The sequence below is a fragment of the Manis pentadactyla genome, chromosome 8, assembly GCF_030020395.1.
Source record: "Manis pentadactyla isolate mManPen7 chromosome 8, mManPen7.hap1, whole genome shotgun sequence".
Lineage (NCBI taxonomy): Eukaryota > Metazoa > Chordata > Mammalia > Pholidota > Manidae > Manis > Manis pentadactyla.
This window is the reverse complement of record NC_080026.1, coordinates 73,112,154-73,132,999: the sequence shown is the minus strand read 5'-3', so window position 1 is coordinate 73,132,999 and position 20,846 is coordinate 73,112,154. Positions and strand designations below refer to the sequence as shown.

Sequence of the window (20,846 nt, the reverse complement as noted above, 5' to 3'; positions counted from 1 at the left end):
AAAGAACTCTAATTGGAGTATGAGGGGGACTTGATAATAATGTAGTAACCACAATGTTTTTCATGTGAAACCTTCATAAGAGTGTATATCATTGATACCTTAATAAAAAAATTAATAAGTGAATGAGTAAATAAATAAATCAGGCTGCTTAGACAATCACAAAGGTTCCAGATACAACCAAGAACTAAGACAAGGTTGAGCAGTAAGTCTCATCTCCTACACAAGGCCAATCCTTCAAGACTGGGAGAGAGAGCTGTTTCGCTGACACATAGGAACAAACCCAGAGTCAACAGAATGAGGAAACAGAGAAATATGTTCCAAAAAAATGAATAAGAAATAACCTCAGAAAAAGATCTTAATGAATGGAGAAAAGTAATCTGGTTGATAAAGAGTTCAAAATAATAGTCATAAAGATGCTCTTCAAACTCAGGAGAAGAATAGATGAACACAGCAAGAACTTCCACAGAAAGACAGACAATATTAAAAAGTACCAAATGGAAGTCACAGATCTGAAGAATATAACTGAACTGAAAAATACACTAGGGAGGTTCAACAGCAGACTAAATGAAGTATAAGAACAAATCAGCAACCTGGAAGACAGGGCAGTGGAACTCACTCAATCAGAGCAGCGGAAAGAAAAATGAATTTAAAAAAGTGAATATAGCTTAAGGGACCAATAGGGCAACATCAAGTGGAATAACATCCACATTTATAGGGAACACAAAGGAAAAGAGAAAGGAAGGGCAGAAAACTTGTTGAAGAAATAATGGAAAATATAAATAAAAGAACTCTAATGATCCTGGCCAATAAGGAAAGTTTATTTGTGATTTTAAAGTAATGCTTAGTCTATTTCCTATGCCCTGGAAGCTAGCAAGGAAAAAGTCTGGTCGCCAAAATGCTCTGATGCCAGCTTTCTTAAAAAAAGCAGAGGTCAAGATCTTTCCTTTGGACTCAACTGATATGAAATATCTGATTATTCAACCTGGGCAGAGTTCAAGATGGAACTACAAAAACACTATGTCAAATAGAGAGTTTGCTAAGCATGTTGGCATTATGCATGCATTTACAAGGTCTCATTAAACCTACTTAAAAGATAAAGTTGTTTTTAGAGTTCATCAGATGAACATGTGTGAATGAAGCTAGTAAATGTCCTTTCCCTAGCAAAGTCTCCGTCTGGAAACAGTTCAGGAGGAGCTGGGAGTTAGTTCTTGTAGTTGACTGTATTTGAAAGAAGTTATGAAATTTTTCTTCAAAAGCATCAAAATAAAATATTGATGTAGTCTCTAAAACCATTTAAGCTTCTCTTTTCACTTGTGAGAAGTACTTTTCTAATAGGTCTAAGTTTAATAAACATTATTCTGTTTAATACTTTAAAAATATATGTATTTCATGTACAGGCAAGGAGGGGTTGCATGTACAGTTGTTACAAGTATAGACTAGAACTAGATTCTCTGGGTTTGAATCTGGGCTCTGCCATTTACTTAGGTACTTAACCTCTTTGTGCCTCATTTCCTCTTCTATAAAATGAGCATAGCAAAATTACCTGCTTGGTAGGTTGTTGTGAAGATTAAGTAAGTTAATATACGTAAAACACTTAGAAGAGTGTCAAGTGCTCTGTGCACTAGCTTCATTGTCATGACTGAGCCAACTGGGCCTAAAACAACAAATTCATCTTAACAACACAACCTCACTTTGTTGCAGCACCTAGGGAATTTATATTTGTAAAAGAACACAATCATTAGACCATGCATGGGTTTAGCTAATATTTTCTCAGCAGAATTTTAATATGAAGAAAAGTACCCATGGCCAAGTGGATTAAGGAATGGAATAGATAGGACTAAGTTTCAGAATTTTTTTTTTAGATAGGGTAAATATTCAGAGTCCCACAGTTGATTTTTTTCCCTCAAACTTTCTTGAAAAGAGCACTATGAATTATTTTAAGATGCCCTCTTATCTCCATCATTTTTTGGAATGTTTGTATCTTATGAAAATCTACTACCTAATTAAACATCACTGGATAAATGTTGTGACAAATGAGTTAAAATACTTGCTTCCTATTAGAATACTTTTTTATGATTTTAGATAAAATAATTTCACAACTCCTATTAGACACAAGTGTTTTTTGTGATGCAAGTACATATATGTTCTACTTATTAGCATTTTATTTTCAGTTCCACTCAAAAAACATTCCCAACTTGGCTGACTCATTTTAATAAAGACAAAAATTTCACATACCAATATGAACAGAGAAGTGAATAGTTAGAATGGGTGGAAAGCACCCAGTAATTGATTTATATAGGAGTTCTACCAGGATCTCATTTTATTAAAGCCCTCTTTGCACTTTGTAGTGTAGTAACATTTCAGGAGAGAAATGAGTATTGTTAGCATCACAATTATTCCTACAAGCACTCTCACTCCTGTTTATTCTGTAAGGTTTACTCACACTGTATATGGGGTGAGCCAGTTGTTTATGCTACAAGTTTAAAATAACACCATTCCTTTGAACTACTTCAAAATATGGAAATATCTTTGGTTCATAACTCAGAATATGTGAGTGTGATGTGTTTCTTTTAGAGAGAAAAAATTAAATGTTCTAATCCTCACCTTTGAGAAAATTGGTATTTCTTCTGAATGGACCGTGAAAAATGTTGCAAGGATTCAGGTGTAGATAGAACTGTTAATAGCCTGCCCAAGAGGCAGAGGAGTAATCTGTATACTTTCCTGGGTCTCAGGTAAGAGATCTGATGCATTGCTAGCTGTTATTAGAAGTGCTCTGAGGGGAGTAGGAGGGGCCACATCAGAGCCCCCCTGATTAGAACTGAAGTGTTATTATTTCAGCCCACTCAGGAGTGGCAGATAGGGGGAAGAAGGGAGCCCAGACCAGGCAGGAATCCTGCCCGAGGCTGGTGGGTATACTTGCACTACAGAAATCAGCAAATGCTATGAATCGAGGCTTGCTTTATTGTTTTTTGGTTGTCCAGAGCAAGAATCAGGAACCTTTTTTCTGGGAAGTGACAGAAAATAAATACTTTAGGCTTTGTAAACCATACGGTCTCTATTGCGACTGTTCAGTTCTGCCATTATAGTGAGAAGCAGATCTGCCATCCATGCATGAATGACTGACTGGGATGACAATGACATGAAGATTTCACTGACCTCTGGTCTATATTTAAGGTAGTAATGGTAAGAATGTTAATAATAATGAAGATTAAACTTAAAAAATGAATAATGTCTGTGGCTGTTACATTGTGAATAGCACACACACAAAAAAAATAATGAAGAAATATTCTTCCACTATATGAAAGCTACTATTCATTGTAGTTTACTATTCATAAAGAAGTTGCTCATGTCATTTATGAAGTTCTGGCATATGCAGTACTAAAGCTGAAAGAGGCTCCACTTTAAGGAATACAGTTTGTATGAGGGTGAGAAATAGTTAACAGTAGATCATGTGTCAGGTCTAATGATGATACATTTATTGAGAAAAGAACAGATTATGAATGCAACCCCATTTGTCAGATCATGCTTGAATTATACATACAGGGTGACTATGAATTCAAGAATATGGCAAAAAATCAAGAAAGCATTCCATGAGACTGAACTGGTTTTATGGAATTTACAATTGAGTATGAATATTTGATATTATTTGTAAATTGTGACCTTCTGATTGAAGGCATAGGCCTCAGTTTACCCCCATTCATTCCCATTTGCACAGGGCATGGCAGGAAGCTAAAGTCAACAGTAATTGATGAAAACTCCTGAGTACTAGTGAGGAAAATTCCAAAATTTTGGTGATGCTGTAAGATGTGGGCAGAGAAGTTCTGAGACACTCAGTCCATCAGCAAACCACCAGCCCTCAGAGAGAGAAACTGTTGTACAAACTCCCTCACATATGTTCAAGTGGAATTTGACGAGTTCCACAGTCAAAGACTTATGTCAGAAGTTGCCCCAGCCTCGAGCCTTAGGAAAGAGTCTTCTTGAAGATGAAGCACTTTTACAGGAATACTTTTGTATGGCATCAGAGTAAAACAGTAACTCTCTATAAATGAAAACAACTTAAAAATGTCTTTTATTAAATATCTCATGACAGTTCATTGTAATGGAATAGACAAGGAAATTTGATTATTTCTGAGACACACAATATTTTTAAGTGATTTACTGGAATTATACCAGAACATATCAGACTTTAGGAATTTCATATAATTACTGAAACATATCAGACTTTAGGAATTTCATATAATTACTGAAATTAAAGAAATTCATATAATTACTTCTTATTTGATATTGCTTCCCATGTAATATAACAAATCAAATTAGCCTAATTAGTTTAATATCTCCCTTTTTATAGTGACTCTACAGCATCTTACTATGCTGATGGATACTGACTGCAATGGGGTGTGGAGGGGACTTGATAATATGAGTGAATGTTGTAACCACAATGTTGCTCATGTGAAACCTTCATAAGATTGTATATCAATGACACCTTAATAAAAAAAAAAAAGAAAAAATATCTCCCTTTTCATAAGGAAAGAGAACCTCTTTTGAGCTGTTCCAAGGAACCTCTGAAAATTACAAAGTTAGTTTATTATTATTGTGGTGTCCTTTTTACTATTTGTATGGTGGCTTATGATTTCCCTCATTATATCTAAATTTATTAATTGGAATCTCTCAAAAGAAAGATGTGTCCCTTCTCCACTATTTATTTATTCAATCATTTATTTATAGCAGTATGGACACTGAGATGCTTATTTTTTTCTCTGGGCGTCATATTAATTATAGATTTTGTGGCTCAAAATTTTTCTAGCTTTTGGCCAAGTGGGCTCCCATGCCCTCATGCTTTTTTTTTTTTTAAGCACTTCTTTACTTTCTGCTCTAGCCTCACTTTGTATTCTTTCTGCCCCAGCCCTAGATTCAACCACTTATCCATGGAGCCCTGATTGCTTTTATTGAAGAATGATATTTAGAAATCAAGATCTGGGCACTAGGTGTGCTCATTGCTACTGTTATGTCAGTGCTTTTAGACTCTCAGTGGACAGAGCTAGGACACATAAGCATATATACTAACAAATCTACATTTCTAAAGCTACTGTGTGTATGTATATTAAAAACCTATGTGTTCACACTAATATCTCTGTTTTCAAGTCAATACCACCAGGTTCATTCTAGCTTTCTCTCCTCATTTGTAATTTTTTATTTTTCACTGATAGTGAGAAAGCTGGTTCTCATTACCTACAAAATATTTACTTATTTGTTCAAACATAATACACATGTAAAAAAGTTTCAGAATTGCTAGCACATATCCCTGTTAGAATTAAACAATATCTAGAATACAATATTTGTGTACAGTTTGTTAGCCTTACAGAAGCCAGTAAAAATACTGTTTTCTAATGTAACTTAGGTTAATTCCTTTCTTTACCTCCCTCTTCAGTATGGTCATGTCATTCACTTACAATACATTTGTGCTCATTTTTATCATCTGTATTCCTCTTGGATTTCACACACACACTGCTTTTTTTAAAAGTTCACATTCAGGAATGTTTACTCTTTGTAGTGTACTATTCTGTAAGTTTGACAAAAGTGACTTGGTATCTCCCTCCACAGTCTTGGCACAGAACAGTCAGCATAAGTCCCTTAGCCCCACAAACCTTCTTATGTTGCCCTTTAGAAATGAAACTTCTCTCCTAAACTCAATCCCTGGCAACCACTGATGTGTTTTCTGTCTCTATAGTTTTGCTTTTTCTAAAATGTCATTAAATTGAAGCATGCAATGTGTAGCCTTTTGGTTCTGGCTTTTTTCAGCTATTAAAATGCTTTTGAGATTCTCCCGTGTTGTATGAATCAGTAGTTTCTTCCTTTTTATGGCTAAGTACTATCCCATTATAGGGATGTGCCTGTAAAATGTGGTCCATCCATCCACCAATTTATCCATTCACCAGTTGAAAGGTATCTATATTGTTTCCCATTTGGGTGATTATGAATAAAGGTACTATAAACATCCATGTACAAGTATTTTTGTTTCATGTTTGCTTGAGTAATTTTTTGTTAAAGTATCATTGATCTACAATCTTATGATGGTTTCACATACATAAAACAGTAGTTCAGTCTTTACCCATATTATCAAGACCTCACCTCTTCCATTACAGTCATTGTCTATCAATGTAGTAAGATGTTATAGAGTCATTAATTGTATTCTCTGTGCTGTCATGTGCAAGTTTTTGTGTGGTCGTTTGTTTTCATTTCTTGTGGATATATAACTAGGAGAGGAATTTCTAGGTAATATACTATTTGTGGAAATGCCAGACTGTTTTCCAAAGTAAGGAAATGGCACCATTTTACAGTCACACCAGCAGTGAGTGAGGTTACCAATTATCCCCTCTCTTTACCAACACTTGTTATTGTTTGTCTTGTTTAATTATAGCCATCTTAATATGAAGTGGTATCTTACTGTGATTGGTGGATACATTTTTGATTTGAAAAGAAAAAAAAGGGAAAGTCATGGAATTAGAATAAAGAGCCACCAACCTAGAAATCCTTCAAAATGCACAAGAAGTCCTTTCCTTTAGATTTGGTACATCTCACCATTTCATGTTCTTTAATTAACTCTTTTTCTCAAATTCCAGCATTCAAATGAAGATAAAAGAATGATTTCTGGATTGAGTAATTTCTGAGTTTATGCATTCTATAAAAATATTTTCTCCTGTTTTATGGTACATATACCACATTTCAAGTGTTTTATTGACCAAATAATTTTTATCTTGGGGGCTGTTGAGAGGAGGCCTAGTGACACAATATATAACATTGTGTCTGCTCAGAACCAAAGTTGCAAACAGCTGAGTAATAAGTGGAATGTGGCGTAGAACCTGTTAGTACATTGGGAACTTTCTGAGGTTAGTCTTCCAATGGGAAAACAAGCCTGACAGTTGTTCCTAAAAGTGCCAAAGTAGCTCCCATGCCTTTGTCTAGAAAGCAAGAATGCCTTCATTAAAGTCGTACTTGGAGCCCCATACTCCACCACTGATCTTATTTTGGTGGCAGGCTGGGAGAAAGAATCCTTGACTTTACATTAGGCCACTCCCTTGATCATTCTGAACTACAGTCAGATCTTGAAGGTGAAAGAGGACATTGAACATAGATTTCTCAGGGTAGAGTTTACCCATGTTCAGTCCTACATTAACTGGCCCTACATTAGATCCTGGCTACCAACTAAATAGATAATGACTTTCCTGTTTGCCAGATCATTGTTTCTCCTGGTCGTGATATCAGAACTTCATTAGCCGCTAACATGGACTTTTCTGCTGCAGGAACAAATTTTGGGTGTTACATAGGAAAAAGAGCTCTGTGTCCTGTGTTTCTGGCAGATAAAGGAAATATATTCCTTTTTAAAACTAAAAAGCAAAATAATCTCTGACAGATTCTCATGGTGTTTACAGAATAGAACAACTCTATAGAAGTCAGCACTAGCAATCCAGTTGACAACCTAATTAAATAGGTTGCAAATTATTGTGATGGTCAGGTGGAGCATGAGCCAAGAAAACATGTCATTTGTAATAAAATAATGTTAATAAAAAAATGAGCAGAATTGAAGGACAGTTAGAAGCAGAAACATTTCACACAGAGTATCATTAAAACCATGCCTCAAAGGAAGCATAGATTTAATATGTTCTACAATAAACTATTGTTTCAATATAAACTGCAATAAATAATTTAGGCTACAATAATTGGCAACTCTGAAGCCAACTGAAAATGTGGTAACATGAAAATTTCATCTATTTCCTATGTCTTGGAGCATCTGCAAATTTTGGAGGAGGATTCAAGTCATTTCTATTTTATACCTTTAAAAATGTGAAATAAGCCTAGAAATTATAATAAAATTTTTCATCAGTCTTGAAATCCTGCATTGTCATAAACAAAAGGACAATTCCAAATGATTATACTTGATTCAATTCAGTTTGTAGACTTACTGAACACTATTTGTACCATGGTGGGAATTTCACAAATATATCCCTTTATGTAGTTTACACAGTGATCCTAGTTTTAAATAAATCAGGCCTATTTTAGTCACAAGGAAGGCCACCCAACTCAAATGATCTTAATCAAAATAAGCAGGTATATTTGTTGGAAGGCTACTGGGGTAACTCACAGGAACAGAAGAAGAGCCTTAGAAAGCCAGGTAGTTCTGGGAAATGAGGCAGAGACTGAGATCTTGACACTACGAGGTCTCCTCCCCAGCTTTCTGTCACACTCAGATTTCTGTGCAGGGGAGGAGGCGTGGCCACTAGCATCTCTGGGTTTATATACAGGACTGACACTTCCTGAGAAAGGAAAGGCCTCTTTCCAAAGCTCCAACAGAAAAGTCCCAGTGAATGACTTGAATAAGTTCTAAGGCTGCTCTGGGGCCATCCTCAGTCCAGCTCCCATACCTACCCTTAACACGTAGAAGATAGGAATTTGCTAGACAAACAAAAGGAGATGAATCTAGGTCTTCTGACTCAAGTGTAGTATTCTTTTGGTTCATCCTGTTCACAGCCCTTTCATGGAGCCTGCCCACTCTTGTATCATGGCTCAGAAACCTGGAGAAAGACCATCTGCAGGTAAGAGCCTGTCCAGCCTAAGCACTCATGGAAGAAAATGAGCCCCCTCCCCACCAAAGAATGCCTCAACTGACCTCTGATTCCATTCTTCAGGTCACTGGTTCTCAAAGTACAGTCTGAATTACATTTTTAAGGGGAAAAAAAGGAATGTAGTTTTATTATTTTAAGTAAATAACTAAGTTTTAGAAAGTAACCAAATATAATAATCCACAGCATTCCTCCTAAACAAGAAAGAAGGGGGAAGGGGGTGAGAGATTCTGTTTATAGTTCCATAGGAATTACTTTACTGCATGTATGAGATTCAAAAAAACCTGAATAGATATAGCATGTAGTAGAGAAGAAACTCAACTGTTAGATCAATTTTTCCCAAATCAAAGTATAATTTAACTATTAATTTAATTGAAACCCTATACAATTTTAGGGGACAGGGCAGGGAGCCAGGTATAATAAATAATTACTGAACAAAATAATTCAGTAGTCTGGAAGAGGAAATGGGCAAAAAAATTCCAAGTTATAATTTGTAACTGAGCTGCTTTTCATAGGACCTCCCTGATGGAGAAATGTAAGGATTTAGTACTCCACAATTGCTAGGGGAGACTCTGCCAGCTAACATGTACATCATGGAGCAAACACTACAAACCAGTAGAAGAATCAATAACTTACTCAATAAATAATGTTAGAAAAAATGGTATCATGGGACATTATTTGTAAAGCATTAAATGATATGTCACACCTAATATTCTCCCATCCTGGCCATCTACCATTTAAATAAGAATATTCTAGGCTCAAGATGGGAAATAGAAATATAACCAGAGTATTCTCCTAGTTTTTAAGCCTAAAGCCTTTAGAGAAAAAGAAAAAATTCTGAATAAACAAAGCATGTAGGAGGAAAGCTCCACAACCAGATTAAAAATCCTCAACTGGAACTAGAGCTGAGTGATTTCACAGAGCAATTCCAACGATTCAGGAATGTGTATTTTTGCAAACATCTCAGGGGATTTTGTGAGTGGTGAAGTGTGAGAACCACTAGGCTAGATTAGTGGTTCCCCTACCTGGCTGCCAAATAGAATTGCCCCCAGCGTTTACCATATTCTGCTACAGGCCACACGCAAAAGAGCTGTACACTGAGAGGGGGGAAGGGAAGCCCAAGCAGCTAAATTTTTTTTTTCCCCCAAATCTTCCAATGTGATTTTAATGATTATTCTGAGCAGGGAACTCCCTGTTCACCGTAGTGGGATGATTTTTAAGAATATTATCCAAGGCTGTCTCCCCAACATACTGATTTCTTCTCTTTCTACTTATAGTCCATATTTTCTATAAAAAATGAAAATGTATGGTGAGTTGGAAGACCTGTTTGTAAGGCAATGATCTGTAAACCATGGTTCCTGGAGCAGTGGCATCAGGGTCCCCTTGGAATGCGTTAGCAATGCAAAGTATGTGTCCAACCCTAGGCGGCCTGCAGGGGAGACTCTGGGCTGGGGCTGGGAGTGGGTAAGAGAGACAGAGTTTACCTTTTTTTTTTTTACTGCATATCTTCTAGTGAGGTAACTGCCCAAATTTGCAAAATCCTTCCAGGTTTGGGATACACTAATGAATTAAATAATGCTCAACATGTTATATTCCACTTACTTGCAAACTAACCATCCATTTATGGTATCTATGACATTCTCTAATAATTATAATATTGATGTATTGTATCACCCCATTTCCTGGTTATGTTGGAAAAAAGAGCACTTATGTGGCCCCATGTAAGTTTTTTTTCTTAATGGAATGTTTCCTTCCATAATCAAAGACAAATTTCTCAAATTATAACTCAGTTTTCTCTGAATGTCATATTTTATGGTATTTTCTTAATTTTAGGCCAAATATCACAATTTTCTTTCTTTCTTCTTTATGTTCTTCTTCCATTCCCTTAAAATTTCTTAAGATACTACGTTCAGAAAATTTTAGGAAATTTTCCTAATAATTTAAAGCCTGTAAGTGATACTAAGTTACCTTCCACCTGCTAAACACCTTTTAAAAGAACCTGTTGAAGGCTAAAAATTCAGCCAATTAATTAACTGAACTGACTTGCCTGACACTGAACAAATGTAACTTGTTTTCACTAAGATTTGTTGAATTATTTCTATTTTGCATAATGTATGTGTATACCAATAAATGTACTTCTTTTTAGACTAATACAAAGAATAGACACAAACTGGATTGGATTCCACCCAGGAAATAGTGTAAGAGCATTACTTTTGCCTGGGAATGTGGGCTTTTCCTCTGCAGGCAGCCTTTTGGTAAGAAGGGTTCATGTTGCAGTCTGGCTGTCAGCAGCTTTTCTCTGTTCTTCCTGGGTCTTCAGTGACAGTCTGGGCATGTCAGAAAGCAGGCACAGGGAACCCAGGGTAGGCAATGAATGCTTCATGTCGTTGGAAATGTCTTCCCAGGCAGCCTGGACCATCAGCATGGTGACAATTCACCTTCCTATCTAGCTTTCCTTTATCCATAAAACCCAGGTTATATTATCACCACCAATTCTAATCCCTTCGTGGTCCAGTAGTCATTGCCATGTATGTGTGTCCTTTTCCTATTATTTCAGATACCTCTATCCCAGCACTAATCACATTTTCTTGGCATTTATTTTTTGTGTGTACATATCCATCTCCCTTAACAGAGCATGGACGTCTCAGGACAGTGACTTCTCATCCTGGGACATGAGAAGTGTCATGCAATGACTGACTGACAAATGGGAGGCCGGCCACATGACCACCACACCCTACTGAGCATGAAGAAGAGAGCATGCAGAATCACGCTGCTGCCTGAGTGTACATGGCAGATCTTCTATCACCATCTTCCCTGGCTCTTCTATTGTATCTGCTAAACTCAGCAATACAGATACTTACAATTTTCTCAACATTCCATGTTATTTCATGGGGCTCTCTGCCTTTAAATTTACATACACACCACACGCTGGGGAGAGGTGGGCTGGCGAAACTCTACCCTTCTTTCAAGTCTCAGTTCCTGTATCATCTTTCCTGGGAAAATCTGAGCTCTCTCTTCATTCTCCCTCCTTCCTAATCTGAACTGGATGCCCCTCCTCTGATATCCTTTCTTCTGACTGACTGGCCAGTTGAATCCATCTTCTCCATTTTTTCTGGAAAGGACAATGACTGAAGCCCACAGCAGACAGAATGTTCTCTGACAGTAGGGTGAACTGAAATACCCCCACCCTTCTGCACCCCTGCTCCCAAAGCTGGGTGCTTACTTAGCACCACTGTGTTTGTTCCCAAATCTATTCATGCCAGTTGAACCTGTGAATGTGATTCAGTCATTTAGTTAGATGTAACTACTGAATAGCACATGAGTGAAAAGAAAGAGCTCTGTTTCCTTTGAGAACATAAGGAGGCTTTGGAGAGAGAAGCTGCTAAAAACTGTACTGCTGGGTTAGGTATAGAGAAGAGAACAAACAAAAATGGGGGTGGAGTATGTAGAGATCTTGAAGGAATCCCCTCTCGTGTACGTGCCCTTATGTGCCCTTACGTGCTCTTTTGTAAGCTCCAGTTTATAAAATTCCAAACTGGAAGTCCCTGAAGATGCCTCCTGAGAGTGTTTTTTTGGAGCTCCCATCAGCCTACCCTTACCACAATGGAAGCCTTTAGCCTTGTGTCAAAGATTCGTTAAGTGCATGTGTTTTAGGTCAAAATACAGTGTCTAAGGCATGCATGTATCATTTTTACCTGTCTCAGTCATGTACTGTATTGAAATCACTGGGGAGGGGTTGGAGGGCAGAGTCTTTTTCTTTCACTAGGCTGTGAGTTTCTTGAAGGCAGGGACCTCATCTTGCCTATCTCGGTACTACCTGTGCCTGGCAAGAGTGTTTGGACCCTACAGGACTTTCTTTTTTTTTTTTAATTGAAATATAGTAGATATACAATCATATTATTTTCAAGTACACAACACAGTGGTTCACCAGTTACCCACTTTATTAAATCCTCAGCCCCACTAGTGCAGTTACTATCTGTCAACATAGGAAGATGTTGCAGAATCATTGGCTATATTCTCCATGCTGTACTACCACACTTTTGGCCAACTTATATTACGATTGAGAATTTTTCTGTCCCTTTATCTCCTTCACCCTCTCCACGCACCCATCCCAATCCCTCCCCCATGATAACCACCAGTCACTTCTCAGTGTCTGTGAATTTGCTATTTTGTTCATTTTGTTTTATTTTTAGATTCCACAAATACCTGAAATCATATGGTATTTGTCTTTCTCTGTTTGACTTATTTCACTGAGCATAACACCCTCTAGGTCTACCCATGTTGTTGCAAATGGGAGGATTTCTTCTTTCAATGGCTAAATAATACTCCACTGGGTATATATATGTACATCTTTTTTATCCATTTATCTGTTGAACAGTTTGGTTGCTTGCGTTTCTTGGCTATTGTAAGTAATATGGCAAGAAACATAGAGGTACATACATCGTTTTGAGCCAGGGATTTTGTTTTCTTCGGATAAATTCCTGGAAGTGGAATTACTGGGTCTTATGGCATTTCTATCTTTAGTTTTTTGAGGAACCTCCATACTGCTTTCCACAGGGGCTGTACCAACTGACATTCCCACCAACAGTGTAGCAGGGTTCCCATTTCTCCACATCCTTGCAAACACTTGTTACTTCTTGTCTTCTGGACAGCGGCCATTCTGACTGGGGTGAGGTGATCCTCATGGTGGTTTTGATTTGCATTTCCCTGGTGATAAGCGATGTGTAGCATCTTTGCATGTGATTGTTGGCCACGTGTATTTCTTCTCTGGAGAAATATCTGTTCGGGTCCTCTGCCCACTTTTTAATTGGGTTATTTGATTTTTTTTTTTTTGGTGTTGAGTCATATGAGTTAACACCATATTGGATAAATCATTTATGAATATATCCTTCCCTACTGTAGGATGCCTTGTTTTTCTGGCCTAGAAGGCTTTCAATAAGGGCCTCTTCACCCAAGGGAACTGCTGCACTTAACTTTTGTACAGGGGGTTTCAACAATTAGGTCTTTTTTATGCATTACAGACACTAGGGGGCAATGTAGCTGTGTTCATTTAGAAGGGCCATCCAGGGGAGGTGCCAAAAAAAAGAATGAAATAGTAAACACTACCTTATGAAATGAATTATTAAAGCCTAGCAGTTCCTGGATGGAAGAAAAGAAAATAGGATGGCAAAAAAGAACCCTCATGCAAATATCGTGAGTAGCATCAAGGGTCTTAACTTGGTACAATGTAGGCCACAGTGATTGACAATGAGGGCTTGGAGGGAACAGGACCCAGAAAGGCGTGGAGGGTGTGTCCATACGAATGCACAGGCCTAAACTCTTCCTCCCTTACTGTGGATGAGTCTTCTCGCAGCTGTGATGTTCTGGAAATCATGAACTCCAAAAATTAAGCTGCTCGTTGCTCATATCTTTTTGGAATGAACATCCTCTCCTTGGAGCAAGAGAATAGTGAAATGAAAAAGAATTTAAGACATCACCTTTAAAAGAAAGACCCTGGAAAAATGAACAAACAAAATGATTATTTTACTTTTCAGTGAGTTGCCATGCTGAATTACAACTAAATGATGATCTGTGATATTAAAGGATCTTAAACAATTCAGCTTGCATCCAAAAGACCTGAGGCCTCCTACTTCACTGTGTGGAACAGTAAGTCTGAGGAAGTAGTAAAGGATGTCTGTTCCAAAGTACTATTCGAGAATTAATCATGGGGTCGAGAGGCTGAGTGATTCAGTGCACAGAGCATTTGGATAGTTGGGTGGCTGGGGCTTGATCTCAACTCCACCCCTAACTAGTGACTAGGTCAGATGGCCTCCCTTCTCTCAGCACCAGTTTTGCATTGCCTATATGTAAAATACAGGGATAAGGAAATGACAAATGATCTCAAAACCTCTCCCGGGTCTAAATAATCATATGTTTATTTTGCAGTAAGTAGCCCTTAGGGATTTGCCCTTACTCTCCTTCTGTTTCAAGAGAACAGTTTTGTTAGAGGCAATATGAAAAAAATACAACAATCATGCAAATTGCTATTTCTTTATCCATACTTCATTTACCTTTTCTCTTTGGGCAGGATCTGGCAGGGTTCATAATATGGTTGGAACTGTACAAAAGGATTTCTCCAATGAAATTAGAATGGGATGTTACTGTTTAAACCACAGAGATCCAAAATGTTCCTATGCAGGGCAGAAACTCAAACCCGGTGTTTTCCGTCTAGCTGCTCACTTGAAGAGAATGGTGAAAGCCTTCTCAAAATGAGTAAGAAAATAAATACAATGACATTTCAAGACTATACAAACATGTAGGCTGCTTTTTAAGCTTTTGACTCCTGATGTATTTTTCTTTCCCACTTTCCATGGAGAAGGGCAGCCAATGAATACCCAGGGCTTCTGGTGTCTGTCTGGAAAGCTGACAGTCTTCCTGAAATATGATTAGATATGAAAGAAATGTTCGTCTCTCCCCTCTTTAGAAAAAACTTCTCCAGCCCTTTGATGGAAGGAAGACCAAGGTTGGAATGAGTAGTACAGCCCTTGAGCATCTTCATGGTTTTTTGGTCGATACTGTCCTGCTGATCTGTTTGCGGTAGTATGCATGCAAGGAATTAAGGTGCAAAAGATTGTGACATCCAGTAACCCCCTCAAACTCTTTGTCACTAATCAGAGCTTTTCTCCTTACGTCTGCTTGTCCTAGGCATTTGGTTTCTTTCAGAGTTCTCTCACCTCTTCTGACAAAACCTTGGAGCCTGAGGGTCTAGGTCGTACTCTTTCCCCTACAGAGCCCATCCTAGTTGCTGAACACACAGAACTGCTGTAGAAGTACTTTGGGGAATGGACTGAAACAAGTCTGTGGGCCACCATTGGTCATTTCTGGGGCTGGTCTTGCTTAATGACTGTGAGGAGGAGCAGTGCCACGTGGCTGGCCCCTCTGTAAAGGGGGAAATACGTGAACCTCGAAGAAGTGACTGCATGTAACCCCTTAGCACCATGCCTTGCGCATAATTCTCAGACAAGCAAACCATTAGGTGATTTTTTTTTTCTTCATCACATTTTGATGACGCTGGTGTAGAGAGAGCCTGGACTGTTGACCTCAGCCTGTTTGAAATCCCCTCACTCAGAATATAACTTTGAGAAAGTCTGAATGTGTCAGTTACTTCAACTGTAAAACAGAGAGAAAGTAGTACTTGATGCCTTGGGCGAGGGCGCACGAGGCTCAAGGCCAAGCTCAGCAGAGTGCAGAGTGAGGACCGGTAAATGTCAACCATCGCTGTTCACACTGCAAATGAGGACTAGCTGGGCGTCGGCGCCCAGTAAGGACCGTGCCGCGAAGCCCGGCGATTTCAAGCAGGTCCCAGAGGCAGAAAGAGGCGCGGGGCCGGAGCGGGAGGTGGGGTGGGGGGCGCTCTGACCCCCCGAGGGTGGGAGGCGGAGGGCGGCACGCGGGGCTCCCCACTCTGTCCCTGGGGCTGCAAGGTCCTGCCCTGGACCAGGCCTGGCGCGCCGCTCCCGCGAGTAGGAGGCTGGGTCGGGGACCCCGCCCAGGCAGCGGCGGGTCCCCTGGGCTGGGCGCCTCCGACGGGGCGGAGAGGAGCGCGGCGGGAGGAGGAGTAGGAGAAGGGGCCGGTCAAGGGAAGTGCGACGTGTCTGCGGAGCCTTTTTATACCTCCTTCCCGGGACTCCGGCAGAGCCGCTGCCGCCGCCGCCGCCCGCGGATCCTGGAGTCTCTGCCGCCGGGAGCCGGGCTCCGAGGTCCAGCGCGCCGGGCACCGCCGCCACCAGCCGGCATGTCAGGGGTCAAGAAGCAGAAGACGGTAGGCTGGAGTCGCCTGCCTCCCTCCTCTCCAGCTCCGGGGGCACTCGGATTCCACCCTGCCCGGGAGGAGGCGCAGCCGCGGCGGAGGCTCGGCGCCGGGAGCAGGAGGAGGAGGAGGGCGCGGGGAGGGAAAGCTGGAGGGCGAGGCTCGGCCGGGATTCCCCGGGCAGCCCCTGCCCGCCAGTCCATCTCCGCCCGGCGCCTCTGGGAACCTGCGTCCCTTAGGGTCACCACCCCGAGGTAGACCTCCGGAGTTTGCAAAGTTGGTCCCGATCATGAGAAAGGACCTGAGATGAGAAATGTCCTTTCTTCCCCAAGAGCTTTCCCAGACGCGCCTTTCTTCTGTAAGATCTCCTTGCGGGCTGAGGGGGTGGTGGGCCGAGCTGAGTCCAGTCCTGCCAGGTCTGGTCGCTGGGCACTCGTTAGCGACAGTCATTGAGGTTTTGTCCATGGAACTTCCTTGGAGTGGATTTTAATGACAGACTCTCATAGAGGAAACTGCAATTATCTTACAAGAGGAAATTATATTTGTACACTGGCAGGATTGAACCCTTCAGCTTGATTCAGCTCCCTCTTGGCATCGGGATGGCGCCTCAAGTTCAGCTACTAGGCTTAGTGGAGTAAGATGAGGGGACTGATTTGAGGTGGCTCAGTTTTATCCAGAATCTATCTGGACCATCCCTTTTATGGAAATAGAGGGCTTGTCAGAGAGAAAAGTTCCTTTTTCACTTAGCAATAGGGGCTTCTGTAAATTTTGCATCCTTAAAAATGGCAGCAGTTATCATAGACTCTTAAGACTTGGAAGGAGCCTTGTAGACAGAATTTGGGCCACACCAGAGGTGGTCTGCAAGCCTTGTTTTAATCCCAACCAGCGGTTTGACTGCTGGACACTCATCTTTACCACACTACCTCAGATCATTACGGTGGTTACTGAGTGGGCTGACCACTCTGAAATAGTTAAACTTGTGCTTGGCATATAGTAGGTGCTCAATGAATGCTTATTATATAATACTACTGGAACGTCTTTGATAGGTATTTGTGGGAGGGGCTCTGCACTGTGGGCAGGGAGAGATGAAAAGAAAACAATTGGGGAAGGATGTGGAGGGGCTGCAGGGGCTAGAAGTGTGGACTTGAGTAGCTAGGGAGAGGGGCGGGGGCTCCGTGGTTTCCAGGAACCACACTGGACAAGCTGGAAAATCCAGGAGGAAGGCACCATCGGTTTGAGAAGGGAGAATGGTCAGGGTCCAGCTGCCTTTCGTAGGAGTGATTTTAAGGTGGGGAGACTCAGTATTGCAATATATTTTAAAGTATTGTTAAGTGAAAATCACTTGTATTTTATTCCTATTTAATTTGATTAATTTCTGTAAGATTCTAAATGGTATCTTGTAAATGACAAGCTGCTATGGCAGTTAGTAACTTTTTATATTAGTGGTGTTTTAATTTTCACCTACCTGTTTGCTTCAAGAATTCCTTCCCAGTTCTGATAGGGAGGCTTTATGAAGCGTTAGTTATGAAGGGACAGGCAGTCCTTCCCTTCTGTGCCCATGAAGTGGAGGGTTTGAGAACAGGGACTTTACAAACCGGTCACCAGAGAAAGTGAGAAATTTGAGGGCCAGATGGTTTGGTTTTTACAGTTACCCATTTTGAACCTTCTATTTTTTGTTTGGGTTGCATTTGTGTTCTGTATAGGATTAAGTTAACCCTTGAACCAGCCAATAGGACTTCTGAACTTTTGTTTAGCCAACACAATTATAATCCAGCCACCATCCCAAGTACCCAAAAAGGCCAGGTAGATACTAGTAGTAAAGCAAGCCAGCTGTAAATGCATATGAAATCTCTAAAGCTTTAAGTGTTCTCAAAAGGCATTTTGAAACCTTGCAGGCTGAAACAAATCTGTCCGCATGTGTGACCTTTTTTTCTATTAAGGTATTATTGATATACACTCTTATGAAGGTTTCACATGAAAAAACAATGTGGTTGCTACATTCACCCATGTTGTCATGTTCTCCCCCCATATCCCATTACAGTCACTGCCCATCAGTGTAGTAAGATGCCACAGAGTCACTATTTGTCTTCTCTGTGCTACACTGTCTTCCCCATGATCCCCCCCACACACCATGTGTGCCAATCATAATACCCCTGAATCCCCTTCCCCTCCTTCCCCACCCACTCTCCCCCACCCCTCCCCTTTGGTAACTGCTAGTCTCTTCTTGGAGTCTGTGAGTCTGTTGCTGTTTTGTTCCTTCAGTTCTGCTTCATTGTTATACTCCACAAATGAGGGAAATCATTTGGCACTTGTCTTTCTCCGCCTGGCTTATTTCACTGAGCATAATATCTTCCAGCTCCATCCATGTTGTTGCAACTTGTAGGATTCGTTTCTTTCTTATGGATGAATAATATTCCATTGTGTATATGTACCACATCTTCTTTATCCATTCTTCTACTGATGGACACTTAGGTTGCTTCCATATCTTGGCTATTGTAAATAGTGCTGCAATAAACATAGGGGTGCATATGTCTTTTTGAATCTGAGAAATTATATTCTTTGGGTAAATTCCTAGGAGTGGAATTCCTGGGTCAAATGGTATTTCTATTTTTAGTTTTTTGAGGAACCTCCATATTGCTTTCCACAATGGTTGAACTAGCTTACATTCCCACCAGCATTGTAGGAGGGTTCCCCTTTCTCCACATCCTCTCCAGCATTTGTTGTTCTTAGTCTTTCCAATACTGGCCATCCTAACTGGTGTGAGGTGATATCTCATTGTGGTTTTTATTTGCATTTCTCTGATAATTAGTGATGTGGAGCATCTTTTCATGTGCCTGTGGGCCATCTGTATGTCTTCTGAATTTCTTCTTTGGAGAATTGTCTGTTCCTATCCTCCGCCCATTTTTTTACACATATGTGACCTTTTAACCAATTAATTGTTAGAGAAGTGAGTCTTAATAATCTAGGAAACTATCCTAGAAGTAAGGCTGGACTTTTTCAGGGACTCAAAGGAGTCAAGACATTATTTTTCTGCACTGTCAACAGATGACAGTCAATTTACACCAGTCATTGCAGTAACTTCAACTATTTCTTGAGTTAATGCAGTATGCCAGGCAGTACACTGGGATGAATATGTTTTTCCCAGGATTTTTTGCTACACTCTCTGGATGAATATAGCCTTTTGATTCAGACCAATGAAGAAGAGTAAATAGTTACTCATAAGCTTGGGAAAAAAAAGTGAAATGTTCTTTCATAAGGAAAGATAACACATTCCTTCTGTGTTAGGCATTCTTACCACAGAAACCAAAGACAGCCATGTGTCACATCCCTCCCTCCCACCACTGACATACCTCCAGCCCTGGCTACTGCATCCCCCACTACACGCACATAGATAACCAAGAGAAAGAAAGAGGTAGACCTTCTCCAGGGGATTGGAAAGAAGGGCAAAGGCCTGCTCCTTTCTTCTTGAATCATTTCCTGGATTAGCATTTTTCAAGGCCTGAGACAATATTACTGGGTTCTGGAGACAACCAATATAAAAAGGTCAACAGATGCTAAAATATTTTCCATAGGATCAAACAAACCAATGGTTGGGAAGGAGGGAAGATGTATTGAAAACTTAAACCTCTCCATCAATGTCAGAGATTATCTACCTTTGCATTATTTAAACATTTCTGTGCAATACTACTAAAACAACTTGGGGATGCTGCTCAAGGCATTAATTCCAGATGAATAACCATTGGAAAGAAGGGGAAACAAAACTTTCTAGGGGCCAGGGCACTCAGCCCACTGTGTGTCGTCTTGTCCCTACAGCCATCTGCACCCCTGAAAGCTAAGCCTTATCTATAGGGGAGGAGAAATGCCAGAAGCAGGTCAGAACAAAGTTGGACTCACCTCGGTCCAACTTTGAAGCTCATGCTCTTGTTCCCTCTATCTCTCTGTTTCAGGGCATAACCTCTCTGGCCTATAATTTCTTCATATGTCAAATAGGGTTATAATGACTTACCCCTTCCAGTTGTCATGAGAAGCAAATAACTCCTAAAAAGTGTTTTGCACGTGTCCAGGCCCAGAATAGGGCTCCGAAGTAATCCAAGTATCAAGATTTTGCAGACAACCTTGGCCGAGAAAGACATTCTTTGTAAAAGTAAATGTTGGACTAACTTCTCTCCACCTCCCTGCACATGCAGTAGCTATTGTTTCTACTATTACCTCGCACGGTTGTGGCCTGGCAGGCAAGAAGAAGAAAGTACAGGTCATAACCATTCCCCAGGCTCTGTAAATGAGAACCACCAGACAGACTATTTAATAAGAGCAAACAAATGCAGAAGTTTAGAGGTGATGGTTTGAATCCTTCTTTTGAAAAGCTGGCAAGAAAGGTGGATGATTAGTGTGGATGCACCGAAGTAATCCAAGTATCAAGATTTTGCAGACAACCTTGG

The 20,846-nt window shown here is 40.2% G+C and overlaps 2 protein-coding genes across 9 annotated transcripts in view; both read left to right on the top strand.

The window, feature by feature from the left end:
* The window catches only part of MINPP1 (multiple inositol-polyphosphate phosphatase 1), a 190,887-nt gene that overhangs the window by 116,580 nt on the left and 53,461 nt on the right, over positions 1 to 20,846 (top strand). The window contains exon 6 of one of the 6 annotated variants that reach the window (XM_057505866.1): positions 11,251 to 11,586. The exons of 3 other annotated variants lie outside the window; for them this stretch is intronic. Coding sequence is in view for 1 of the 3 variants with exons in the window: in XM_036924049.2 (XP_036779944.2) it covers positions 4,904 to 4,937 (34 nt within the window). In the remaining 2 variants the exon portion in view is untranslated. Of the gene's footprint in view, positions 1 to 4,903; positions 6,128 to 11,250; positions 11,587 to 20,846 lie in introns of those variants that run through there. 2 more of the 6 variants (XM_036924046.2, XM_036924049.2) reach the window with 2 other exon arrangements.
* The window catches only part of PAPSS2 (3'-phosphoadenosine 5'-phosphosulfate synthase 2), an 87,370-nt gene continuing 82,427 nt past the window's right edge, over positions 15,904 to 20,846 (top strand). The window contains exon 1 of one of the 3 annotated variants that reach the window (XM_036924042.2): positions 15,904 to 16,419. In XM_036924042.2, coding sequence (XP_036779937.2) covers positions 16,393 to 16,419 — 27 coding nt within the window. In that variant the 5' untranslated portion in view covers positions 15,904 to 16,392. The remainder of the gene's footprint in view (positions 16,420 to 20,846) is intronic. The other 2 variants (XM_036924039.2, XM_036924041.2) reach the window with 2 other exon arrangements.